The sequence below is a fragment of the Astyanax mexicanus genome, chromosome 7 (genome assembly GCF_023375975.1).
Source record: "Astyanax mexicanus isolate ESR-SI-001 chromosome 7, AstMex3_surface, whole genome shotgun sequence".
Classification (NCBI taxonomy): Eukaryota; Metazoa; Chordata; class Actinopteri; order Characiformes; family Acestrorhamphidae; genus Astyanax; species Astyanax mexicanus.
This window is the reverse complement of record NC_064414.1, coordinates 46035083-46058502: the sequence shown is the minus strand read 5'-3', so window position 1 is coordinate 46058502 and position 23420 is coordinate 46035083. Positions and strand designations below refer to the sequence as shown.

The 23420-nt window shown below is 35.1% G+C and overlaps 1 protein-coding gene and 1 long non-coding RNA gene across 2 annotated transcripts; one reads left to right on the top strand and one right to left on the bottom strand.

Moving 5' to 3' along the window:
- The first annotated feature begins 2903 nt into the window (after positions 1-2903).
- Positions 2904-17947, top strand: si:ch211-89o9.4 (uncharacterized protein LOC566247 homolog). The gene is made up of 21 exons (XM_049480972.1): positions 2904-3313; positions 7584-8076; positions 8184-8514; positions 9945-10195; positions 10289-10477; positions 10714-10784; positions 11057-11099; positions 11198-11338; positions 11429-11554; positions 11639-11680; positions 11791-11925; positions 12742-12924; positions 13037-13056; positions 13183-13261; positions 14091-14210; positions 14600-14725; positions 14849-14890; positions 15004-15138; positions 15394-15525; positions 16426-16590; positions 16714-17947. Exons 1-21 carry the CDS (start codon positions 3228-3230, stop codon positions 16939-16941), a joined length of 3138 nt encoding a protein of 1045 aa, XP_049336929.1. The 5' UTR covers positions 2904-3227; the 3' UTR covers positions 16942-17947.
- Positions 17948-20722: 2775 nt separating this feature from the next.
- LOC125803017 (uncharacterized) lies at positions 20723-22994 on the bottom strand. Its single transcript, XR_007440068.1, has 2 exons — positions 22534-22994; positions 20723-21877 (listed from the first exon to the last, which is right to left on the bottom strand). It is a non-coding gene; the product is annotated as an uncharacterized LOC125803017 (long non-coding RNA).
- Between the last annotated feature and the right edge of the window lie 426 nt (positions 22995-23420).

Below are 23420 nucleotides of genomic sequence, written 5' to 3'. Positions count from 1 at the left end.
TACAGGACTGAGACCACCATTACTTATTTATTACATCAGATCTGTTTAAGGGTTATGAATAGAGGATTGTTTTGCTTAGCAAGTATAAAAACTCATCCAGAGTATAGTGTAGATTGGTATGCATTTACTGTATTATTGATTATATGATTTGATTGCTGTGTAAAGAACATTACTACTGATATGGGATGAAGTCTAAATGGGAGTCTGGTAAAACAGGCAAAGAATTGTGATAATGAGATAAAGACCATATTTGTGCAGATAAAGCATGAACCACAGTCATCAACCATATTCTTAAACTTAGTATGACAACTGATGTTTTCTCTCTTTCGGTGCATTAATGCAAATTGGAATATTGATATCTATTTTATTCTTGATATCTATTTCATTCAATTCTATTTTATTCTATTTTTTCTATCTTTTATACTATCTTTTAATCTTATCTATTATAACAATTGCTCTTGGGTGTAAACTGGTCCATGAGATCACAATTTCATTCCACCTCATGTACCACATATAATGTGAATGACAATTAAGTCTCTTTGAATCCTTGAATAGAAATTATTTGAGCATTTTTTTTTTTGTAAAAGGTAAAAGTCTACATTTGCAGTACTAAGAGATTATTAGCTGTTGGGGACAACGCATGTTGAAAAATCATCTTTTCACAATGCCAAAAAAACGCTGCTACTGCTGTGTGCTGTATGATGATCAGTCTTCTGGACAGAACACTATAGAAAGAAAAAAATCCACATGGTGTCTTTCAATTAATTCAATTCAATTAATATCAGTTTTATATACAAGTTGTTTTGAATATTGCAATTTTACTAATCTCATTGGACTCATTTGTGTATTGTATTTCCTCACATGTATATTTATCAATAGTTTGAAGTGGTTACCATTAATTAGCATTGTTTAATAAATGTACTAATTAATGTAATGAATGTCATTAAAATGTGAGATCTTGGCTAAAGTTGTCTGAGATTTCGAGTTCTTGCTGTTTCCAAACTTTTGCATAGTGATCTTTTCTTTAACTCAAAAATTGCAAAACTAATACATGACTTCTGCCTAAAATGTAACTTTTTATATGTTCTATTTTAATAGTTGAAAAATACTCTCTAACAGTGAATGTGTTTTATATGCACTTAATAGTCTGATCATTGATGCCAGTGTTTTTGGATGCCTCCATGTCTATGTTACCTTCTGGCTCTCTTGAGTCATTATTCACAGTCTGATCTTCATAAATCCAGTTATAACTAATTTAAACTATTTGCCTTCATCTGAGTTATTGACTGCCTACCTGTTTGGCCTGATACCAATGGATGTTTGACCCTCAGGTTCTCCTGTGATCTGTCTGGCCAGACTGATTAAAGTTTCGGGAAGTCAGACTTCCCCATCACCCACCACAGATCAGCTACCCACCATCCAGTTTATGCCAGCGGCCTCAGACTAGTTGCTCACCCTCCACTAACGATTTCATCAAAGTTTATAACATCTACTAGGGATTTTCTAACTGCTCCCACTGTTGTTGTGGCTATTTATATAATATATTAGACCAATGTGGCTGTATGATGACTTTTAACATTCAGTTATAAGTTGTCTGACCTGATAGCCTTGATAGTACATGTAATAGTATCAGATGTCCCAAATCTCCTGGAAGTTGCAGTAGTCATAGACTTTTTTTCCCTAATCGTGTGTTAAAGAAAGGGAGAGGTTTCTGATTGGCCTGTTCTCTACAAAGAGTCTATGAGTCGGCCAATCAGTTTTTAGTGTGGGTGGGCAGTGTTTTTTCCCCCTCCTGGACGGGATGTGTTCAGTGAGTAAAAGAGAGGGAGCATCATGGCTCCCATCAAAACTCATTTCACCTCTGACTACTCTAAAGTATATCCATGTCTGGTAAAAGTAAAAAAAACATGGTGGACCAAATGATTGCAAAAGGCATGTTGAGGTTAGTTAATGTAAGGTGTATTTATAGGTGGTACTTACCAGGTGGTAATTAATTAATGAATACAAATTAATACGAAAAAATATTTATTGAAACTTGGAATATCTGTAGTTTAAGGTACATGTGTGCCTTGATTCCTCCTAATGTTTCTACCTCATCTTCATCTCTGAGGCAGTTTGTCCTTGCCTCTGTTGCTCACTTGGGGTTTTATGTTGTATGTTAAGTGTTTTGTCTTATTTTCTGTCCTGCTGCCTCATTTCTGTAAAGCTGCTTTGCAACAACATTAGTTGTAAAATGCATTATATAAATACATTTGATTAAATGTACCTTTTGATTTTAGCTTAAACAAATTGGCTTAGGGTATTTCCAAAGTAAACAATGTAGAACTTTTGTATGTAAATGTAAATATATTGGGACATATTTCTCTTAGATGGAAGAATTTGAGAACATCCTATACTTTGCAACTTGCAGTGTTAAATGTTAAGTCTGTTTAGTGTGACTGCTTAGATGTTGATATTGGTGACCTAGCAAATAGATGTCCCTTATTCCAATGCTAACCTATACCATTCCAAAAAAACATATTGTCTGATTAGGAGCCCATTGCTTCAGATTCATAGTCACTTGTAATGCTCGTATATTAAACAGTGTTACAGAGGCAAAGAAGACTATTTACGCCCTTTGGATCTATTAGAAAGTAGAAAAATACAGCAGCTGTCAGCAACACTCTGTAACACAGCCATTAAATGCAGCACACATTCCACTCTTGAATCGTCTAGAGGGTGATACAGTGGCTCAACTGAGGTCTGTGGTTTGGAGAATTCAGTCAGGACTTCCCTGTAAGATGACCCATGTCTGACTGCCTGACTCTCCATAACAGTATATATAAATATATTGAGGTCAAGTTCAAACAGGGACCGGTAAGGCTGACTAGTAGACGACTTATGGCCAACTAACTCATGACATATGTCATGTCCGTGTGTGTGTCTGTGTGTGTGTTTGCAGAGAGGGGATGTCCTTGGATAGAAAGCAGGGAATATATGTAACTGTCCCAGGCTGAGTGAGCAGAATAAGAGAGGCATGAGAGTCAGATGAGAGATGATTGATAACTCACACCAGGAGGAGCTGGATGTTGATACACTTTAGAGCAAATTTAACAGCAGGAGATGATTACTTTTCTGAGCATAATGATGGTCAAAGAAACAACTTAAACTCTCTAGTTTTCTTGTTTCTTAAACTAATTGTTTATAACTAATCTTTACATTGCCTTTACATACTGTATTGCCCAGTAATGAAGACTAATAAGAAGACAAAGTCCCAGACTGTGGGCCAGCAGAAAGGAATATCCTGCAACCCTTTATCCACAGCAATAAACAAGTGAGTAAAAAAAATAAAATAACAGAACAAATAAATGCAAGAGGTGGATGAGTGTTACATATACAGTATATACTGTACATATAAATACTTTAAAATTATCAAAAAACCTTATACACTTATAACACTGCATCAAGTGCAAAGGCTGTAGTTTAGCCACTCTATTATTTCATTTGTTTAATGATAAATAATCAGATATTATATATTATTTATAAAAAAATGTATTTGCTGTAAATTTCAAGAACTTTGCCAATTTTCCATTGTTGCCAAGTGTTTTCCAATTGATGCCCAGCAAAAGTTTTTTATTTTTTTTATTCAGTGTAGACAGCTCTTAGCAGGGACACTTCTCAGCGACTCACACTTGTCATCACTATTTTTATGTGCACTGTGATCCCAGCATGAATGCATGTCATGAGCAGTAGTTTATGTGCAGTGGCTTAAATCAATAAATAGATGATTAATTCCTCGTATGTGTTCCTATTACAAGGATTTGATATTTAGTCAATCTAAATATGTTGATTTATGGTCACCAATTCTTAACTGAAAGAGCATTGTGCATTGTGTTTACTTATATACTTTGATATATGTCATATATTTAACTGTAGTCATTATTGATGTGATTTTACATTTAGCAGGTTTTGTAGTGCACTGTATCAACTTTGATGGGATATATGGGTCTATTAGCTGGCATGGTCTTTAATTTAAAGCTGGACAACTGGGTGTCATCACGTTGAAGAACATAAGAGTAGATAGATCATGTGGTAAGGGGGGAAGCTCCTAGATGATAAGTGATCTTCCTAGTGCAAGGTGGTAAATCATGTTATGCTTTTTATCTGTTATGCATTCAAGAGGGCAGTACAATCACATGATGCACCAAGTGACTGTAGGATAAATAAGACAAGAGCTGTATTATATTATGTGAACCTAATACCAACTCTCTGCCCTAATCAGTATCTTTACTTGCTTCATTGTATTTTCCTTTAGGCATAACTATTATGATAAGTAGGGAAACCCAGGGCATTTTGTTTTCACACAAGGAAAAAGTGCACCAAAAATGCATCAAAACAATAAATACAAAAAGAACAGCACAGGTCCTGTGTTCTGGACTATTGCACATTTATGTGCAGTTTAATATGGAGTAACAGCAGAGATGGCATTTGTTAATAGCATAGTAATTATTTGGATAATTTAAGAGCATTAACTGCAGAGCCACAACTTAATATTTTGGATTACACCTGATAGTTGGGTTTGATTGAGGATGGATCAGTTAACACCACAAATAAACTGCTATAGAGTTCATAATAAAACGAAAAGCACCAAGAGAATGTACCTGAGACTAATTTAACCAGTCTAAAAAGTGCAGGTTTGAAAACACCTTATATAGTATTTAATTCAAAAGTACAAGACATCTTGATATTTATGGCAAAGAAGAAAAAAATGCATGACAATTCACTAAGGCTGCCATTTACTTTTACTACAACTATGTTTGATGCCTATGAGTCAATATTTGTGATGACACGTAACATGGAAGCTATAGATCTGTGAATTTTGGTCATCAGGCATATGATAATTGACCACAAATTTGACCACAATTGAGGCCCAAACAATAAGACCCCATTAAAATGAATAGTTTTACATGTATTGGAGGAGACACCCCCAGGTATTGGGAGCATGACCCCCCACACATCTCCAAGCATTGGGAGCATTACCCCCTACAAACCACCAGGTATTGGGAGCATTACCAGTGATAGTGTAAAACTGTCAGTGTAAAATAACAGAGTGGGGTCAGCGAATGGGGAGAATAGTGCACAAAGGAACCTTTCTGAAGAGGCATTACATCAGCTTTAGATCAGTATAAGAACAGTAGAATGTAGAGACATTCAAGAAATGGGTTTCAATCGCAGAGCAGCTGCATTTAAGCATTTTTGGCAATATAGAGTATAAACACCTATCGTGGATACACAGGTTCATTAATGATTTTAAGCAGTGTTTAGCAAATACAACTTTTTAATTGTTATTAAGACCTGCCTCTCACTGGGCATTACATTTACCACACTGCCAATATGGTCCTACCCCACCCTTCATTGCCCAGTTCAGTATCATTCACACTAAGGCACCTGATACCCAGTCCCAGATGGCAGACCACAACATCATATGCAATCACACTGATCTAGGACTTAACTTTAAGGACATTATGTCCTATCTTGGTTCCACAGCACCAGCTAACTGTAACAGAGACGTAAAAATTTGACTTGTGAAATCTAGTCCGTAGTCTTTGACCTTTCCTGTGAGCAAAGAACATCTCAGATTTTATTTCTGGTAATTACATCATAAACATTCCTTCACACCACTGGACAGATTTGTTTATTTTAATGGGTTGCCCTTTGCTGACAGCCAAAATGTGGCATGACACATTTGATACCTCTAAGGAATGTAGACACCATGGTGGAGGAACACGAATGACAGTAATTTATCAGAAGTGAGGCAGAGGTTAGACAGCCTGTACCTCGAAGTTATTAACCTTGTGGTGTTAAATCACTAGAAAAAAAGAATTAATCTTTTTTTAGTGCAGCTGAGCATTTTTAAATAGCATTTGTCAACCTGCATTATTTTTGCATTTAATAAATATGCAATTTTTATTCTGATAAAACAGTCAAAGATTAAAATAAAGTATTGTAAAAATTGTAACATGTAATACAGACCCTACCTAATGTCTCTTAGCACTGTTCCTATACAACTGCTCCATGTAAGCTCCTTTAAGGGTAGTTTGTATTAATAATGACTGCACTGATGATAACTTATACTTTTTAGGTTTCTTGGTAAATACTGTAGATGCTCTTTGTATTTCTATTTATAAATGCTACAAAGCATGATGGGATATTATTTGCTTACATGCATTTTTGATGATTTGATATAACAACCTGTTTAACAGTTGTCCTTTTCCAATATGTGATTTTATTTTATTTTATGTATATCTCAAGAAAAATACTATAAAACCTCTCCTGTGCCTGAAACATTACATTATAAGGTTTACTAAGTATAAGAACTGTATTTCTTTCATAATTTTCAATTTCCAATATTAAGAAAATGTATATTTTATTTATTTTTTTGTTATATATTCCTCTGTGACTGGTTGGACACATACTAAATACATACTTTTAAGTAGAAATATTTCTATTTTGAGTTTTATTGTTAACCTACAAACTGTTCTAATTAAGAGGGAACCCCATTTGATGCCTGCTTCATAGGTCAGGGGTTGTTTTAAGCTGATATATAAACTTAAATGTGAAATGGAGAATTGGACTGCTCCTTTCTGAAACACTTTAATTACAGTCTTCACTAAGAGCACAGAGTAATCATAGCTCAGACGTGTCATCTGATAATTTAATAAGAGATTTACAAAGTATCAGGCCAACAGAAACCTTGGTGTAATCTAGTATGCCTTGATGCTTTGCCTAGATGGCACCGCCACATGTGGTCTAATGTTTTTACTGGCTGAATTCGTCTTCATTTAAAGGGCAAAGTTTATTTTTTTGCAACAAATTCATTGTTCCATAAGAGTGATCAGACTTTGTTAAAGAGTCTTATCAGTATGATACATATTTTCCTTCTAATAAATAATAATTAGGAAGCCACTGAAATAGTTATAGGCTGGAGACAGCGAAGTGTGAGATGGTACATATGTAGGTGGGGCTGAGGATTAATTTATACTGACCGCATGCCTTTCATTTACTCTATCATGTTACGTGTTCACGATGCCATCTGGAAAGAGATAGCCCTTTAACAAGTGCTGAGCTTGACTGGGTGCAAGGCAAGGGGGAGTCAGAAATCTCCTCAGTATGATTAATGGCTTTCTTGGACTTCATTACTTAGAATTTACGATGAGGTACAATACTTTGTGAGGATTTTCGATGTGTATCAGATGACCTCAAGAAAATATAAAGCATACTATAAATATAAATATAAAGGAAATTATAAGAAAGTAGATCTAGACCAAGACAAAATCTTTTGGTTGGACCAAATGTTGGTCCTTTGATCCAGACCATGGTTTGTAGCACTTTTTCCAGACCAAACTTTCAAGGAGACTCATTTCTAAACACATTTAATAAAAGATAAACAAGAAACCTTGATAATAAAAGCATCAAATAAACTTATAAAGTAAAAGATTTCAATGACACTCAAGGATTAACTCCATGAAGAATTTTACAAAGCTTGCATAAATGTGCTTTGCGCAAAAACTAATCTGTACACTGTTTTATTCTTCTTCCCACAGCTTTGGACTTCCCCTTGGCATAAATTTCAGATTGGCACCTTTACATCAGTTCCACAGTGCTTTACCCAGTTGTCAGCTGTTTAGATCAAGTCAAGCAGCATTATTGGGACTAGCTCATCTTGAAGCTCAATTGATCCTAAACCAGCTGGGAAACCACAACACCTATTTAAACCCTTTTCTTCCCAGCTTCTTACAAGCATTTCAGAATTTACAGAATGCAGCAAATCTGTCCCTGTATCAGCCTCCAAGACCTGCAGTATTCCCAGTGCTAAAGAATTCAAATGCTCACGTTAACCCTGCATCTGAGGACGTCTTCTCTTTAGACTTGAAAGATGGAATGGAGACCACCAAAGCCAAACATCAGAGTGATGTTTCTCAACAGCAGAAACTAGATTCCTCTTTAAGTAAGGATAAAAAGGTACCGCCGAGTTTAGGCTTAGACCAGATGACACAAGCAGTGATGAGTTATACTGTGCATCCTTCTGTAAATCAGGTAAGAAAACCAGAGCCCAAATAATGTGAGAACTAAATGGCCAATGTCAATGAAAACCCAATGTACCTCATCAAACGTTTCCCTTTGTAATGCAAAATACTCAACAGCGCAAAACTCCAAGAACAGTCCCTCTCAGTGCATCATCAACGTATAAATCAAGGAAAGACTGGAGGAAACCATACAGAGGTTCAGCTCACTCAAAAAGAAATCATCACACTAGTGGACTTCGAGATAAGCACCACAAGGAGTGGCAGGAACATCATTCTCCATCCCATTCTGTATCTCCGACGCCTTCATGGTCTCCCAGCCCTCCACCCTTTAGCCACCAAATACGCTCCCAAAGCCCTCAAAGCTCTGGTAGATACAGCCCTTCTGATCTTGTATATGGATCCTCTTCTTCTGAACATGGACCTTCAGAAAAGAAGGGAGAACATCCAGGTGAGCATTTTTCAGAGCTACTGTATATGCTGTACACAGACTTGCTAAGCTTAGACCTTAGAGAACAGCCTGGGAGTGAGGCTGGACAGTGGCCAGTGTTCTCATGGCAAGGTGACATAAATTATTGAGTGTAGTTTGAGCGAGGCCTGAGAGTGGGTGCTAGATTGATAGGACATTCCATTTCTGAAGTTGTGCAGAAATGTAACATTCCTCAATCCACAGGGGCATGGGTGTAATTGGAATATGTCATATACAGTAACATGGCATTACCACCCAGAGTAGACAGAACAGTGTGTGGTAAGGAATGTGACTGGTGGCTAAAATTGGCCATGCAAACAGTCTAGCAACTCACACATTACATCTATATTTAATAAATAAAAAAAAAACTCCATAGGCATTCTTCAACTTTAATGGGACATGGTAAAAGTCTTATAGACCAGCGTTTCTCAACCTTTTTTCTATCACGTCACCCTTTAAATATATGCGAGATGTCAAGGCACCCCAGTTTACGGTGGGGGGGGTGCTGGCGCAGTACTTCAGGTGAAAAGGGGGGGGGGGGGGGCGGAAGCTGGCGCAGTACTCCAGGTGAGAACGGGGGGGGGGGTGCTGGCGCAGTACTTCAGGTGAGAACGGGGGGGGGGGGGGTGCTGGCGCAGTACTTCAGGTGAGAACGGGGGGGGGGGTTGCTGGCGCAGTACTTCAGGTGAGAAGGGGGGGGTGCTGGCGCAGTACTTCAGGTGAGAACGGGGGGGGGGTGGGGGGAGTGGCGCAGTACTTCAGGTGAGAAGGGGGGGGGGGGTGCTGGCGCAGTACTTCAGGTGAGAACGGGGGGTGTTGCTGGCGGAATATGAAATAAAATAGCGCGTCACAATTAGCGCGATTAGTGCTGCCTGTGAATTGGGACACACCCCGACACGAGCTGACTCTGGAAAGGAAATATGCACGTGAGGCGCTATTTTTGACGGCACCCCCGATGAAGCCAGACGGCACCCCAGGGTGCCGCGGCACCCTGGTTGAGAAACACTGTTATAGACTATAGTAGACTATAATGTATGACTATATTGACCTCAGTCTAAAATTAAAAACACAACACAATCTATATAATCTCTGGTGATTAACCAAAGCGCCTTTTGACAATAATAATCATATTTTTTAATATTTTAAAATATCTTATATTTATAATAATACTTCCTTATAGGAATCTTCCAGGATATGAGGTTCTCTATAAAGATGACATTTAAAAAAAAGTCACATCTACCAAAAATGCTAATTGTTTTGATACAGTATAAGAGTTTTGTTCATAGTGCCTTTAATGTGATGTACTGGTAATCCTCAAATGTCACATTTTTAGCAGATTATCATTGTTTTCACAGTCTATGCGACTGGTTGAGTGCACCCTTGTTCACATCATCTTAATCTCTCCTTTAAAGGTCATGAGAATTTGACGAATAAGCATGTGGACGTCATTAAGCGAAAAGTTGGTCCAAATCCAAATGGAAAAGGGCAATTTAAGAAAAAGAAGGCCACCTCAAGTGTCTCTGTTGCCTGCTTTTCAGACCACAAATATCCCTCCTCTAAAACGATGGACAAGGACAAATACAAAGCTTCAACTTTCATGTCCTCTTCCTCATCAGTATCTAATTCTAAGACACATACATCCATGGACGCATCCTCTCGAAATGTGAGTGACATTTTTTTTTTTCATAATAAGAGAAAAAATCTTTTTTTTTCTCGGATTAATCAAACCAACCCCTGCCTTTCCTCTGTCTCTAAGGTTCAGCAAATAGATACAGATATAATCAAAAAAGAAAAAGATCTTGGGGACACAGTTGTGTCTCCAAAGTGTCACTTGGGTCTCCCTGCTGAAGCAAAGTACCAGGATGTCTGTCATTCTTTGGCACCCTTTGGTGCAGTAAAGGAGCAAAAAATTTTCCCTGGTCTGGAAAAGCTGTCAACAGTGTCGGTTTGGAAACTTTAAAACACTTTTTTTATTAATTCATTTCTTAGATTTTGTTAGATTTTTATTGATTTATTTATTTGTTACATTTCTGTAAGTTGTAAAAAGCACTATATTAATGCACTTGATTTGATATAATTTGTGTTCCTGTAACATAAATCTAAAATGAGTACATAGAAATAGAAACAGTAAAAACACACTAACCATTTAAAAATAAGCTTAACATCTATATATCCTTGCAGAATCTAGTTGTCCACACATATGATTGGCAAGGAAAAGTTCAGATCAAGCAACCAGTGGGTTCCATGGACAGGTAGGTCAACGGTTAGAATATAAATGTCATATTCTTACTTTTGTGATTGCTCAAAATTCTTATTAGTTTCTAACAGACACAGATCCACTATATATTTTATATATAGTTATATTTGGACTCTAAATTAGTTTCCAAACTGTGTAGAAGCCATGCAGGGTCAAATATACGATATTCACTAGTAAAGAAAAAATATAGTCATGGTTTATGTTAAAAAAATATATATTTTTTGTCTGTTATCTTGTTCCACTTGCATTTATTTTTATCTATTTTAGTGGTGAGGCATGTTTGATTACACCACCCACTGTTGAAGGAAAGGTACAGAACCTATTAAAACAACATTAGAAAAAAATCACATTGTGGAAAATGCATTTATATATTTATTGTTTGCAAGTTAAAATTTTCCTCTTCCACAGAAAGGGGTTATTTGTATATCTGGAATTCCTTTTAATCACTCTGAGGGTGACCTTATCAAACTGGTCAAACCTTTTGGTAAGCCTATCAAGATTCTCATAGCAAATGAGATTGATCTAGTTAATGGCCTGGACTGGAGGAAGGTATGTTATATAATAACTTAACATTTAATTTACTTGAGTATCAGTTGTATCAGTATTGTTAATGAATATCTGTGTGTATATTTGTTCCAGGCATTGGTGGTGCTTTCAAGTGAACTATCAGCAATGGAAATAGTAAAAGTTTACTCTGTTGTTCCTGTGCATTTAAGGGAATATGATGTGACACTAGCACCCCAAGCTGTGGACTTCAGTTCAACTGTGAGCGCTAGTTTTTGAGAGACTGAATTAAACTGTGTTTTATATTAATACATCAATGATTTGGTGATTATTATATTGTTTTAGGTGTCATTATTTCAAGCCCTTATTACACCGACATACTATAATGTAAGTCATAACTTCTTATGCAAAAAACGAATTGTTCCTCATATTTGTGTCTATTTAAAAGATATTAGCAACACTGTAACAGTAATTTAATGGCTCTTTATGTTCTTTAGGGTTCATTAATACCTTGTGAGCACTTGCTGGTGGTCAGAAACATCCCAGACCATCCACACATATCTACAGATGTGCTGCAGCAAGTGCAGTTATTCGGTAAAGCACTGAGAGTGTTGGTGCTTCCAGAAGAAAAGGTCAGTATGTGATTTTCAGTCCTCTTAACACACAAAAAACTTTTAAGCTTACTTATAAATGCTTTGTCACACTTGATGTGATGTTTCACATCACAACGTCAGAGCAACACTTGAGAAAGTTTTAAAGGTTGCTTTAAAAGACTGTTAAGATATTAGAATCACTGCAGATATAGGGCTTTAGCAATTTGTAAATTAGAGTCATACACCAGAATTTAAACATGTAGCCTGTTTATCTAATTTCTCTAATAAATAAGGCTCTGACACTATGATCGGAAGATCACTGGTTTGAATCCCGTTTATGCAGCTTGTCATCAGCTGCCGAAGCCCTGTGAGTGCACAATTGGACTTGGTCTCTCTGGGTGGGAAGATGGCGCTCTCTCCCCAAGTCACTCCAAAGTGTGATGTCAATCAGCACAAGGCATCTGTAAGCTGATGTATCAGATTCGCTGTGCTTTCCTCCGAGTGCTCTGTGATGCTATTCGGCAAAGTTCAAAAAGAGGCGGTGGCTGACTTCCCATGTATCAGGAGGCATGTGCTAGTCTCCACTCTCCTGGGGTTGGGGCATCATTAGTGATGGGGGAAAAACCTAACATTGATGTTTTTTTGAGACAGTAGGCCAAACCATAATAATAGTAAGGGCACCAAACAGTATAGATAGCTGGCAATGTGGAGTTAAGTTGAGATTAATAGCAATTTATAACAAAAATATCTATGAAGAACACATATGTGATTAAAAATGTCTGTTGAAATAAGTGGAATTTTAACAGATTGTGAAGTTTCAAAAAATACAAATAAACTTTCTTTTATTGTTGCAAGACTGCAGATCACCGAAATGTGCTTGTTAAGGAGAACACTCACTGCGTCATGATGATCTTTGAGATGAAGTCTTCAGTGAATGTTTTGGAGGCCTGTGAATGGTTTCAGAAAAGTAACTATATTTTTAATGATCATCGCCTGCAGTTTTCCATGTGGATGAAACCTCAAAAAGCCACATCTGGGGTGAGTTTCTTAATGCCATATGATTTACAATGTATTATATTGAGTTAATAATTAGAATGATTGGAATTGTTATATTATAGAATCTAAGCTAATACTCATTTCTGTTTTATAGGTCATAGCTAACAGCAAGAGGTATTCAATTATTTATTGCCTATAACTGTATCTCCTCTCTAAAAAAAAAAAAAAAGTTCTATCCTAAAATTGCAACCCACTACTTTTACACCCAAGATGTATAACTGTGTCCTTTATGTGGATTAGCTGGAAAAGACAGATGGCAGAGGAACACTGGGGACTTAAACACAATGATACAAGTCCCTGGATACCTGAATCTGTGGAGGTGAGGTCAATTCTTATTTTACTTGTTTATTTTCTTTTAGTGTCAAACATGGGGGAAAAAATCATGTATTGAATAAACTATATTTAGGCAGATCTAGATGTACAGAATGGACAGGCATCTGTCAAAAACCATCTTTGTCTAACTTATCTTCTGCCATAGTACTCCTCTCTTAGGATTATAGGCTTGATTTGAATACTATGAAACGATTGCAGTGATTATATTGTACCTAACAAAGATAAGGTTATATTATATTATATGAACATGATTTGGTACTAATCCCCAGACTGTCGGGATATGTGAAATAGATGAGGATGTCATCAATTTAGGCAATAACAAAATTAGCCAGCATATCTTTTAGAATGTAATCAATGAAAGCTTGGAAAAATTATGGGACATTACATTTACATAATTCTCATATTTTACCAATCTTGTGAGAAATGCAGTTTTCCACTCATTTCCCTTTTTTCTATAGACTAGACCATAACCACGTCTCAATAATAATATGAAAAACATTTCAAGCTTTTAAGAAGATTTTAAAGCAAATGATAAACATATACATTTTGACTGTGTTTTTACTGAGTTGAGATTTGTGACAGCCAAGTTTAGTGTTAGCAGCATTAGCCTTATCTCTTAGTATAATCCAAAGAAGCACACAGTAGGTACCAAAAATATTATAGCTGACTAACTGCATCTGGGGTAACTGATATATTATGGTAACTATGTTAAAGACTGACACACAATCCATTACAAACCTAGAACTGCAGTATTAAATATATGCCACAAAAGAATTGGTCCTAATTATTAACCATCCACTGTTGTTACTCTTTAGGGAGTTTTGGTCTTTATCTCTGGTTTTCCTGATAATATGGATTCTGAAGATGGCTTTATCCAGATAGCGGCTCCTCATGGTATCCCCACTAACATTGTTATTGCAGCTGCTCAGAGAAAGGTTTGCATTTTATTAATCATATTTCATTTATCAGTATACTTGTTGTTTTAAAGGTCCACAGTGAAAAGATATGCTTAATTTTTACTCTCTGATTACAGTGCATTACCGGCTGATAATGTCACTCATAGAATGCCCCTCAGCCAATCACACTGCAGAGTCAGAACAAACTGTGCTATAATTAAAATATTAAAGTGTACCCCCTCCTAATTTAAACATAGCCAGTGCCAGCAGTAAAAGTGAATGAAGTAATGTACAATTATTTTCTATATTAGTATGATACATTCAGAGATTTGGATAGTGGACTTAACTTTCAGTTAAAAACAAAAACAAAACATGAATTTAAATTAATTATCTAAATCAAATAAATTATTACATTGTATGTTATTCAGGCTTTGGTGGAGCTTCCTGATAAGGACTCTGCCAAAAAGATGGTCATGGCTTATAATGCAATCCCAGTGGGTTTAAAACAACTAGACATGAAACTCCTGCCCAAAACAGTGGATATCAACAATCCTGTAAGAACTGAAACTATTTATTTATATATTGTTAAAAGTTGAAACCAATATTTGTGATATAATTCTTAACTGTGTACATTGCTTTGAGGCTAATCATGGTGATTCTACCAGCCTGTGTTACAGGTATCACTTTTTCAAGTCATAATGGGCCCAGAAAATCATGGCGTAAGTATTAGGACAATGACATTGTATTTTATAAACAATAAATGGAAAATGGATGGATGTATTAACTCATTTTATGGTACAGTTTCAGTCTGAGTATTTTTCATGTTCTATAGGAAGATGTTCCAGATCCATTACTCCTGATTACAGTTGCTAATGTGCCAGATACTCTTAGTGGAATCTCACAGGTGCAGCAGTTAATACAGGCATATGGAGCAGTAAACCGTACTCTAATTCTCAGCAACAACATGGTAACGTTAACAAATTACATTTTCTATACTTTTTTCCATTTATACAGTATAAAAAATTCAATTTAATGTTTTACCTTAAAGTTTTAAGTTGAAAAGAAGCAAGAAAACTGACTGTTTTTGCATGCCTTCAGGTCAAATTCCTCCTTTCGAACACTGTAATTGATAAGAAATATATTATATCACATAAAAATGTCATGTATCTCTGTTTTTATTACTGTGTTCATGCACTTCCTGTCTTGTGTTATTGTCATTTAGATCATATTTGAAATGAAAACATCTGAAATGGCAAGGTTGGCTTATGAACAGCTGAAAAAGCTACCTTACACTGTACAAAAATGTACGTTGTCTTTTTTCTGGGGTTCAAGTCAAATTTCAGAAACAACAAAGGTAAATACAATATCTTCATATTGTTTAAGTACCTTAACAATAATAACTCTGGTATTTTAAGTGATTGTTCAATGTTTCGTAAAAATTCATGAATTTCATGATGCATAATGCCTCTGAGATTAGCACTAAATCAAACATACAAAGTTTGTAAAGTTTACCAAATTTAAAAAAGCTGCAAAGTTTGAGTAATTTCAAACTTCAATTCAATAAACCGCTAAACTGGGAAAAAATATTACAAGGAGAAGAAAGAAAAAAGGTTACAAAGTCTTTTTAGGAATATATTTTTAGGAAATAAAACCACTTATACCACAGTTAGTTCCGACCCTGCAATGTGATTGGCTGTGAGGTATTTTATGAGTGACATTATCAGCTGGTAATGCACTGTAACCGAAGCTCTCCATGTAGTACTCCACCACATACAGGTAACCTAGCAACGATGCAGTGCTTACAAACCAAACAGCGCAGCTACAAACAGAGCAGAAATGGAACTATTTTAACTTGCAGTGTGTTTATAACCAAACAGATCGTAATTTCTCATCCTATTTACAAAAAAATCTTGTAATAAACAGCAGTAATAGAACTGTGGTATAATCACAATAATACACTCGAGGTTTGTGTTATAACATATAATATTGGCACTGCTGTGCTGATCTACCTAATATTGCAGTGTCAATATTACAGGTTATATCACTCCCTCTCATGTATTATTTCTTAAGTATAAGTTTATTTTCTCACTCTAATATCTTCAGATTATTTTAGATGTATGATAAATAAATAAAACAAACATTTTCTTGATAAACTATCTATAATATCTAATCCAAATAGGAATATAATTACATTTTGGTTGTATCCTTCTCTTAGGACTTAGTGTGCTGAAATTATGTTTTTTTCTTATCCTAGGAAGGAGATGTCCCTATACCTGCTCAGAGACCTGAAACCAGCATTCAACATTTCTCCTGTTGTGTGAAAAAGGGAATGCAAGCCTTTAGCAAAACACAAGGGATGGACGAATGTGAAAGAAACATGAAAAGATCAAAGAAAGCCTATAAACGAGAAGGCAGGATTGTAAGCATTGTGTGTATGTTCATACGGATAGGGAATAGTTGTGTCAACAGTGTAATTGTGATAGAATTAATTATGATAACCTAATTAGATCATTACTATGTAACAGTATCCTTATTGTATCAGTTGCAGTTACAGTCAGAGGTTGGAAATCAGGTCAAAAATCAAAAGAAAACCAAAGAACCTGAAAAAACAGGCAAGTATCTTGGGCACAATCTGGGCACCAAACATATTTTCTCTGGCATAAGTAGACAACATTTAAAAATGAACCTTAAAACACATGTGCAGTTATATAACCTGTGCCTCTGTAGTCAATCTGTAACAAAGTGTACTTCATCAGTAGGTACACTGTAGTTACAGGGACTGTTACGTGTAAATACAAAGTTCCTAAGGACACATTATAAAGTGGGACCATTATTTTAAATAGAAGATTCTAGAAAACATACAGGATCTAAAATATTTTTGTTTTCGTTGTTTTAGGATTAAAACACAGAAGAGAGTGTCTTTTGCAAAAAGCAAAAACCTTTCTAAAGAAGAGAAATATCACCACGCCAGTCTTCCCTGATGGATATAATCTTGTGCCATTCAACCCAGAATTACCCATAGGTAAAATATAACAGCATTTATACAGTATATTGCAACTGTTTATCATGCTCTGATATCTTATGATGTTGTGTAATTCTAGGGCCAATTGTAAAATCAACATACAGTGGCATACAAAAGTTTGACCTCCCTGCTTCAAGTGTTTGTTACTGTGAATATCTATAAAATCACAGATCTGATCTATAAAAAGGCATCAACCTAAAGCATTTCACAGAAGATTAGAGTATTTTTTTTGCGTACAATTTTTGAGCACATGCAAAAGTTTGGGTACCCCAAAAGGTGTGAGCTTGCAAATATATTTTTTTTCAAATATACCAAAACTTAAATAAAAGCTTAATAGGTATGCTGCGGCTTGCTTAAAATCAGAAGAGAAGCTGTTTAGAGCATAAAAGATGAAAATAAATATAGAGATTTTATTTTTCTCATTTTAATAGCAGTTTTATTTTCACAAAAATAAAGTAATTCACAAGATGGCTGAATAAGTTTTACTGTTTTTGTTTTGTTCTTTTATGTATCACTGTACATTGCCTGTATTTTTCAAATGTACTGCAATGTTAATATATATATTTAACATACATGTATATTTACTTCTTACAGCAGTATATGTAAGAGATCACTTTTAGTTTTGTAAAAATGAATAATGTTTGTGGGGATCAAATTACAGTGTCCTCTTCCAGAGACCATAACGCAAAGTGGTCCTCTAAACTAAAAATATAAAAAAAAATGTTATTATATTATATTTAAAATTATTATAATATTTTAAACCTCTCACTTCTTGTGAATGCCCGTCACAGACAGGCCACTGGACAATCACTTAAAAAAAAAAACTTCCAATACCTTTATGTATTTTCGGCTGTAAATTGTGATGTATGTATCTTGTGATTTCACATCGAAACAAACTCTAGCAAATACTGAAAAAAACTGAACAAAATCAAATATTAGTATTTAAAGACATTATATATTTATTTATTAGGACACTCAATTATGTTTGTGTAAGGGACACTTACGAAATTATGTACAAAACATTAAAAAAGGTGTTTGTCCTCCCCAATCACCTGGTCTAAACATGATTAACTGAGATGGTGATTTGAGGTGGTTTGGGATGAGCTGGAGCTTCACAGCGTAAAGGAAAAGCAGCAACACTTCTTCAGCACCTCCAGGAACTCCTTCAAAATGCTGAAAAAACTAATCCAGGTCCCTCATTGAAGACTCTGAGATTAAAATACCAAGAGATACCAAGAAAAATGTGATACTTAGAAAAATATAAAGTATAAAACATATTCTGGATAGTATAACACTTTTTGTTTATAGTATTATTCTGCATCTGTTCCTGAATATCTTCAATGTCTTCAATATTCAATTTACAATGAATAGTGTATTACAACAATTCTCTCACAAATAAAAATAGAAAAAACATTATCTCTGTTTTCAATATTGCAAATAAGTCATGTGTGGGAGCATTATGATTCACTGTGCTTTTTTGGTCACACCCATGCAAATAAGCTATTTGTAAAACTAGACTGAATTGTTGGAAATGCTTTCTCACCTATTTTGTACTGGTGGTGCTTTCTGTTCCAGTGAAACAATTTATTTGTTTAATTAATTTTAACTCTAAAATACAACAATGAAACATCCTTAGGGAATAATGTAATATATTTTGATATCAATCCAAATACTTATTTTGGGCCAGTTATTTGGTGTGAGTGTAACAAATTTGTCCTCTCTAAAAGTATATATTAAAAAATCTAAACGAAAAAATGATGATCATTATCATTAACATGTATGAAAGTATAATATCCAGTCTACCTAGAGTCATACGGTATATTACAGTATTATTACACTATAAAAAAACTACTTTCTGTGCATTACAATTGTAGTCAGGTTGGTAAGAAATCAACTCCCTGCACCTCATAAATATTTTCAGTTGCTTACTGTGCTGTCTGTGAAGTTGTGCGAAATAAATATTTAATTATTTATTTGTTAATTTGTTTATCTACTTGTTTGTTTGTTTTTTGCACCCAAGGATATAAGATTTAACTTGCAAAGTACCATGCATGTATGGTAAGGACAGTAATTTATAACAACACATTTCATTTGCAATTAAAATCAGATGAATTTAAATATTCCCAAAAACAGGCCTATACTGTAGATATAAGGCACTGGGAATAGGTCCTTTTTATTCTGTGCATTCCATCTGACTCTTGAACTTCTGCAAGGATTTTTTTAAACTAAATGTAGGTATAAAGACAATTTTTGGTTTTATTATTATTATTATTTGCAGGATCAGTGATAGCAAAAGTTGTATTTGCAATTTTGGAATGCTTGTTTTTCATCTTGGCAATGATTTGTTTGATGTTTGACCGTTTCTATCTCCAGGTTCGTTGAGGTGTTTTTTTTTTCCTTCCATGAGCACAAAACTTCATTGAGAGGCCAAAAAAAGAGATAAAGAGGAGATGAACTTCACAGAGCAATATCATCCTCTCATTTTTAAAACCAACACTGCTTGGTCATTTTATATTCATATTTTCACTAATATAGTTTATATCATTTTGACTCTTCCAGCAAATTGTTATACATTGTGGCTTTTGTTAACAGGAAAAATGGCTGCATCTGGTTCAAATTTGTTCACCTTCAATCTGTATGTTGGTGAGATTTTCTACGTCTGTGGTTGTGTAACATCATTTGCTATTCCTTCATTTTCACTATATACGGCATTTTTGACTTTTATTGGAGTAATGCCCATCTTTGGTCGTCCTCTGTTTCTCTTTTTGATCTGTGTGGAGCGTTATGTGGCGGTGGTCTATCCTGTCACCTTTTTGAAGTACAAAGCTCTGAGATACAAAGTGGCATCTTCTGCTGTTGTTTGGGTGATAATTTGCGGCTTTGGTTTGTTTTGTATGTTTATTTTATCCTCACATAACTTGTACGTTTTCATCTGCATTTCATTGCCAATTTATTCACTTTTTCTCACCATTAAATTGTTCTGCTGTTTAGTTGTTATTCGGGCTCTGAAGGTTCCACGGCCAGGAGACAGAGTAAGGCAGAGAGAGGAGGCCAATCTCACTAAGAGAAAGGCGATTACTCATATTCTGATACTCACAGTGGGCATGATTTTTAACTATGCTCTAGTCATTTCAGTAGGGATTTCTTTGAGTATTTTGCAGGAAACTAATTTTGTAGCAATCTTGACAATTGGTGTTTCCATTTCTTTGATATTTGCATTTGTGCAGCCTTTTCTGTACATTAAACAGTTTGGAAATCTGACACTTGTCTTCAGAAGGTTCTGGAAGTTCTAGACCTCCCATGATTCACAATGTAGTTTTGAAGAGAAAAAAAATAGTTCCTTATAAAACAGAAGTTGCGAAATGATATACACATACAAAGCAAATGTTAAACATAATGTATCTGTATACAAGTTATTTTTTCAGATATAAATACCCACTCAGGTGTTTTAGTGTATTTGCCTTTCATATTGCCCCGCCAACTCGCTTTTGATCCTTTCATTTTTTCATTTTTGTTTCATTCAGTGCCACAAGGCTGTTTTTAGAAAGATTCCAAATATTCCAGTCCTCAAATTCATTAAAACGTTAGAGAAAAAAAAATCAATATTTCAGAGGCTGAAACTTTTTTTTTTCTTCATGAACCTAATTTTATTTAAATTTTATGGCTGCTAAAATGGAAATAATAGCTTTGAAAATTGTGTATGTAAAAAAACAAGTAATCAGGCAGATTATCAACATGAATCATGTGGAGTCTTGTCAGAGCTTTTCAATCTCAATCTAACTTTCTGTGAGATGCTCTTCTCTGTGGGTGGTTTGATCTATGTACTTGTTTCTATTGACATTTTCCATGTAGGGATACCCACCTGTGGCACTTTCCTGAAGTGCAAACCTCTGAAATACAGAGTGTTTTGCTGTTGTTTGGATGGTAGTTCTTGAATTTTGGGTGCTCTGTATGCTCATTGTTTTCTGGAATACATGTGTTCATTGCCACTGTCCTTCCACTTTGGTCACTCTTCTTTATTTATCAAAGTTTAGCTGTTCAGCTCTGTAGTCAGGGCACTGAATCCAGGGCGGAAAAGACATATAAGATTAATCAGGCAATGAGAAAAGCAGTTATTTTCAATTTAAAAATTAGAAAGTCCTCAAGTGCAAGCATTTTAAATACAGATTAGTCTGTTCTGTTATTCTCTAGAGGGTAAAGACTAGTTTTGGTAAAGTGTTCATGTTTTTTTTCTTTGAATGTATTGTACATATATTTGTAATTGTTAACATCTTCTAACATCTTCATCTTCATACTTCTAACCTCATTTCCTTCTTCCCCTCCTTCACTCCTCCATCCCATTAATTCCTATTGACCTCCTTTAGGCCCTATGTAAAGATGTTTTACCTTTAACTTCTATTACTTTTGTACTTCACTATTGTATGTCACTTTGGACAAAAGTAATGTAATGTAAGGTAATGCAATATACATTTATGCATAAACCACTTATGAGAAAATGTGTCATTATTGGGCATTACAAGTAAACATAATACAAGACAATGATAAATGCTGCACCAACAACAGGGGTTATACACAGAAGCCATTCCCTTCCTTTACAGTCTACACTCCCACTCACTTACCTTTCACTACAATAACAATATCCTCCTCCTAACAGCTACAATTCAGTGGTCATTTATGATCCAATCTGCAATAAGACATGATGTAAAAATATTATAATTTATTAATTAAATTAATTAAAGTATTATGTATGCCCACTTAAGTATATTAATGTAATCTACACCCTTTAAATTCTCATTTGCTATAAATCAAGATTAATCTTCACATTCACCTACTTTGTACTTTTCAACATATTTTTGTACACTAAGGGCTTTTTTTAATGCTCTTACCTATTACTTTAAATATATGCCTTACTATTATGGACAAGACAAATTAAACAATGGATTTATTTCAGATTTATTTATTTTTTATTATTTTAGTTTATTCATTTGTGTTTGTGTAAGGAACACATATGGAATGATGTATTAGACAGTAAAAAAGGTGTTCGTCCTCCACATTAATCCCTTGATCTAAACCTGATGAACTAAGATGGGAGGAGCTTTAGTTAACTGCTTTACTAGAAATGTAAAAATGGCAAATACATAAAAAATCAACACTTTAATAAGCAATTTTAATAAAAGAAATATGCTCAATAATGACTAATAATTAAACCCAATAAAGGTTTACTGGCTGGGCAAATTCTTCTAAAATGTTACTATCCGCTGTCAATTTAAATTATGCACACTGAGGCTCTTCAGGCTAGGTTCACAGTTGAGAATACACAAATTACACACACTACAAAACCTTAAATAAAGGTGAGTCCATCACAGCAACCCCAGTGTAAGAGAAGTGAAGAAAAACAGAATCTCCCAAGAGGATAACCAGTCAGCCCAAAGGAGAAACATGTGTGCTGAAGTTCTATAACAGAGTAAACAGACAGATGATTAATAACACACTTTATATATCACAGGATATACCAGTTGACCCTAGCCAGTGTGAATAATAAAAAAAAAATCTCTATGCCAAAATCCAGGCTACCAACAGGGTTGTCATGGAAGGTTTACCCAATAATACAATATTAAACAAAATAAAACCAAGAAAATATCTGAATCAAAATAACAATTAACAAAACCCAAACAAAAATAAATAAAAACACATACAGACTAAATGCAGAGTTAGAGCAGTCAATTATAAAATCTTAAAATCGGAATAAAAATACACAGTATAGGCAAAACAGCCTATAGGCCAAACACCAGCCTAGGCAAAGCAGCAGCAGACGCTAGGGAAGAAAGTGTGCTCAACGCCACTTAGACACTGCCAATAGGGCACTTCAATGGAACACAATTTTTTAATATATATATTTTTTTTAATAAAGGAGCCGTTAACCCCACAGCTAAGCCAACCCACATTTAAGCTGGAATTAATATCAGTACTTGCTTTACAAGAAGATTCACAATACTAAGTAAGTAGGGAAAGGAACTCCCGACCTTACGACACTCTCGCCAAACCCACCCGTTCTCAGGCACGCAAAACTATACACCTAAATAAGATGTATTTGCGGTCACCCCCATCATATACAAGGTGAACACCCAACGCAAATATGTATTAGGAAACTTCACAAGCCTACCTTATAGCGAACACAGCTCACATCCACGTAAAACCGTGTTTAAATCTAAATGTGATGTTTGAAT

Coding starts and splice junctions, on each gene's coding strand:
- si:ch211-89o9.4 (XM_049480972.1), top strand. CDS start 3,228: ATGAAGACTAATAAGAAGACAAAGTCCCAGACTGTGGGCCAGCAGAAA. Junction 8,077..8,183: donor TGCATCCTTCTGTAAATCAG/GTAAGAAAACCA, acceptor AATACTCAACAG/CGCAAAACTCCAAGAACAGT. Junction 12,925..13,036: donor CTCAAAAAGCCACATCTGGG/GTGAGTTTCTTA, acceptor TCTGTTTTATAG/GTCATAGCTAACAGCAAGAG.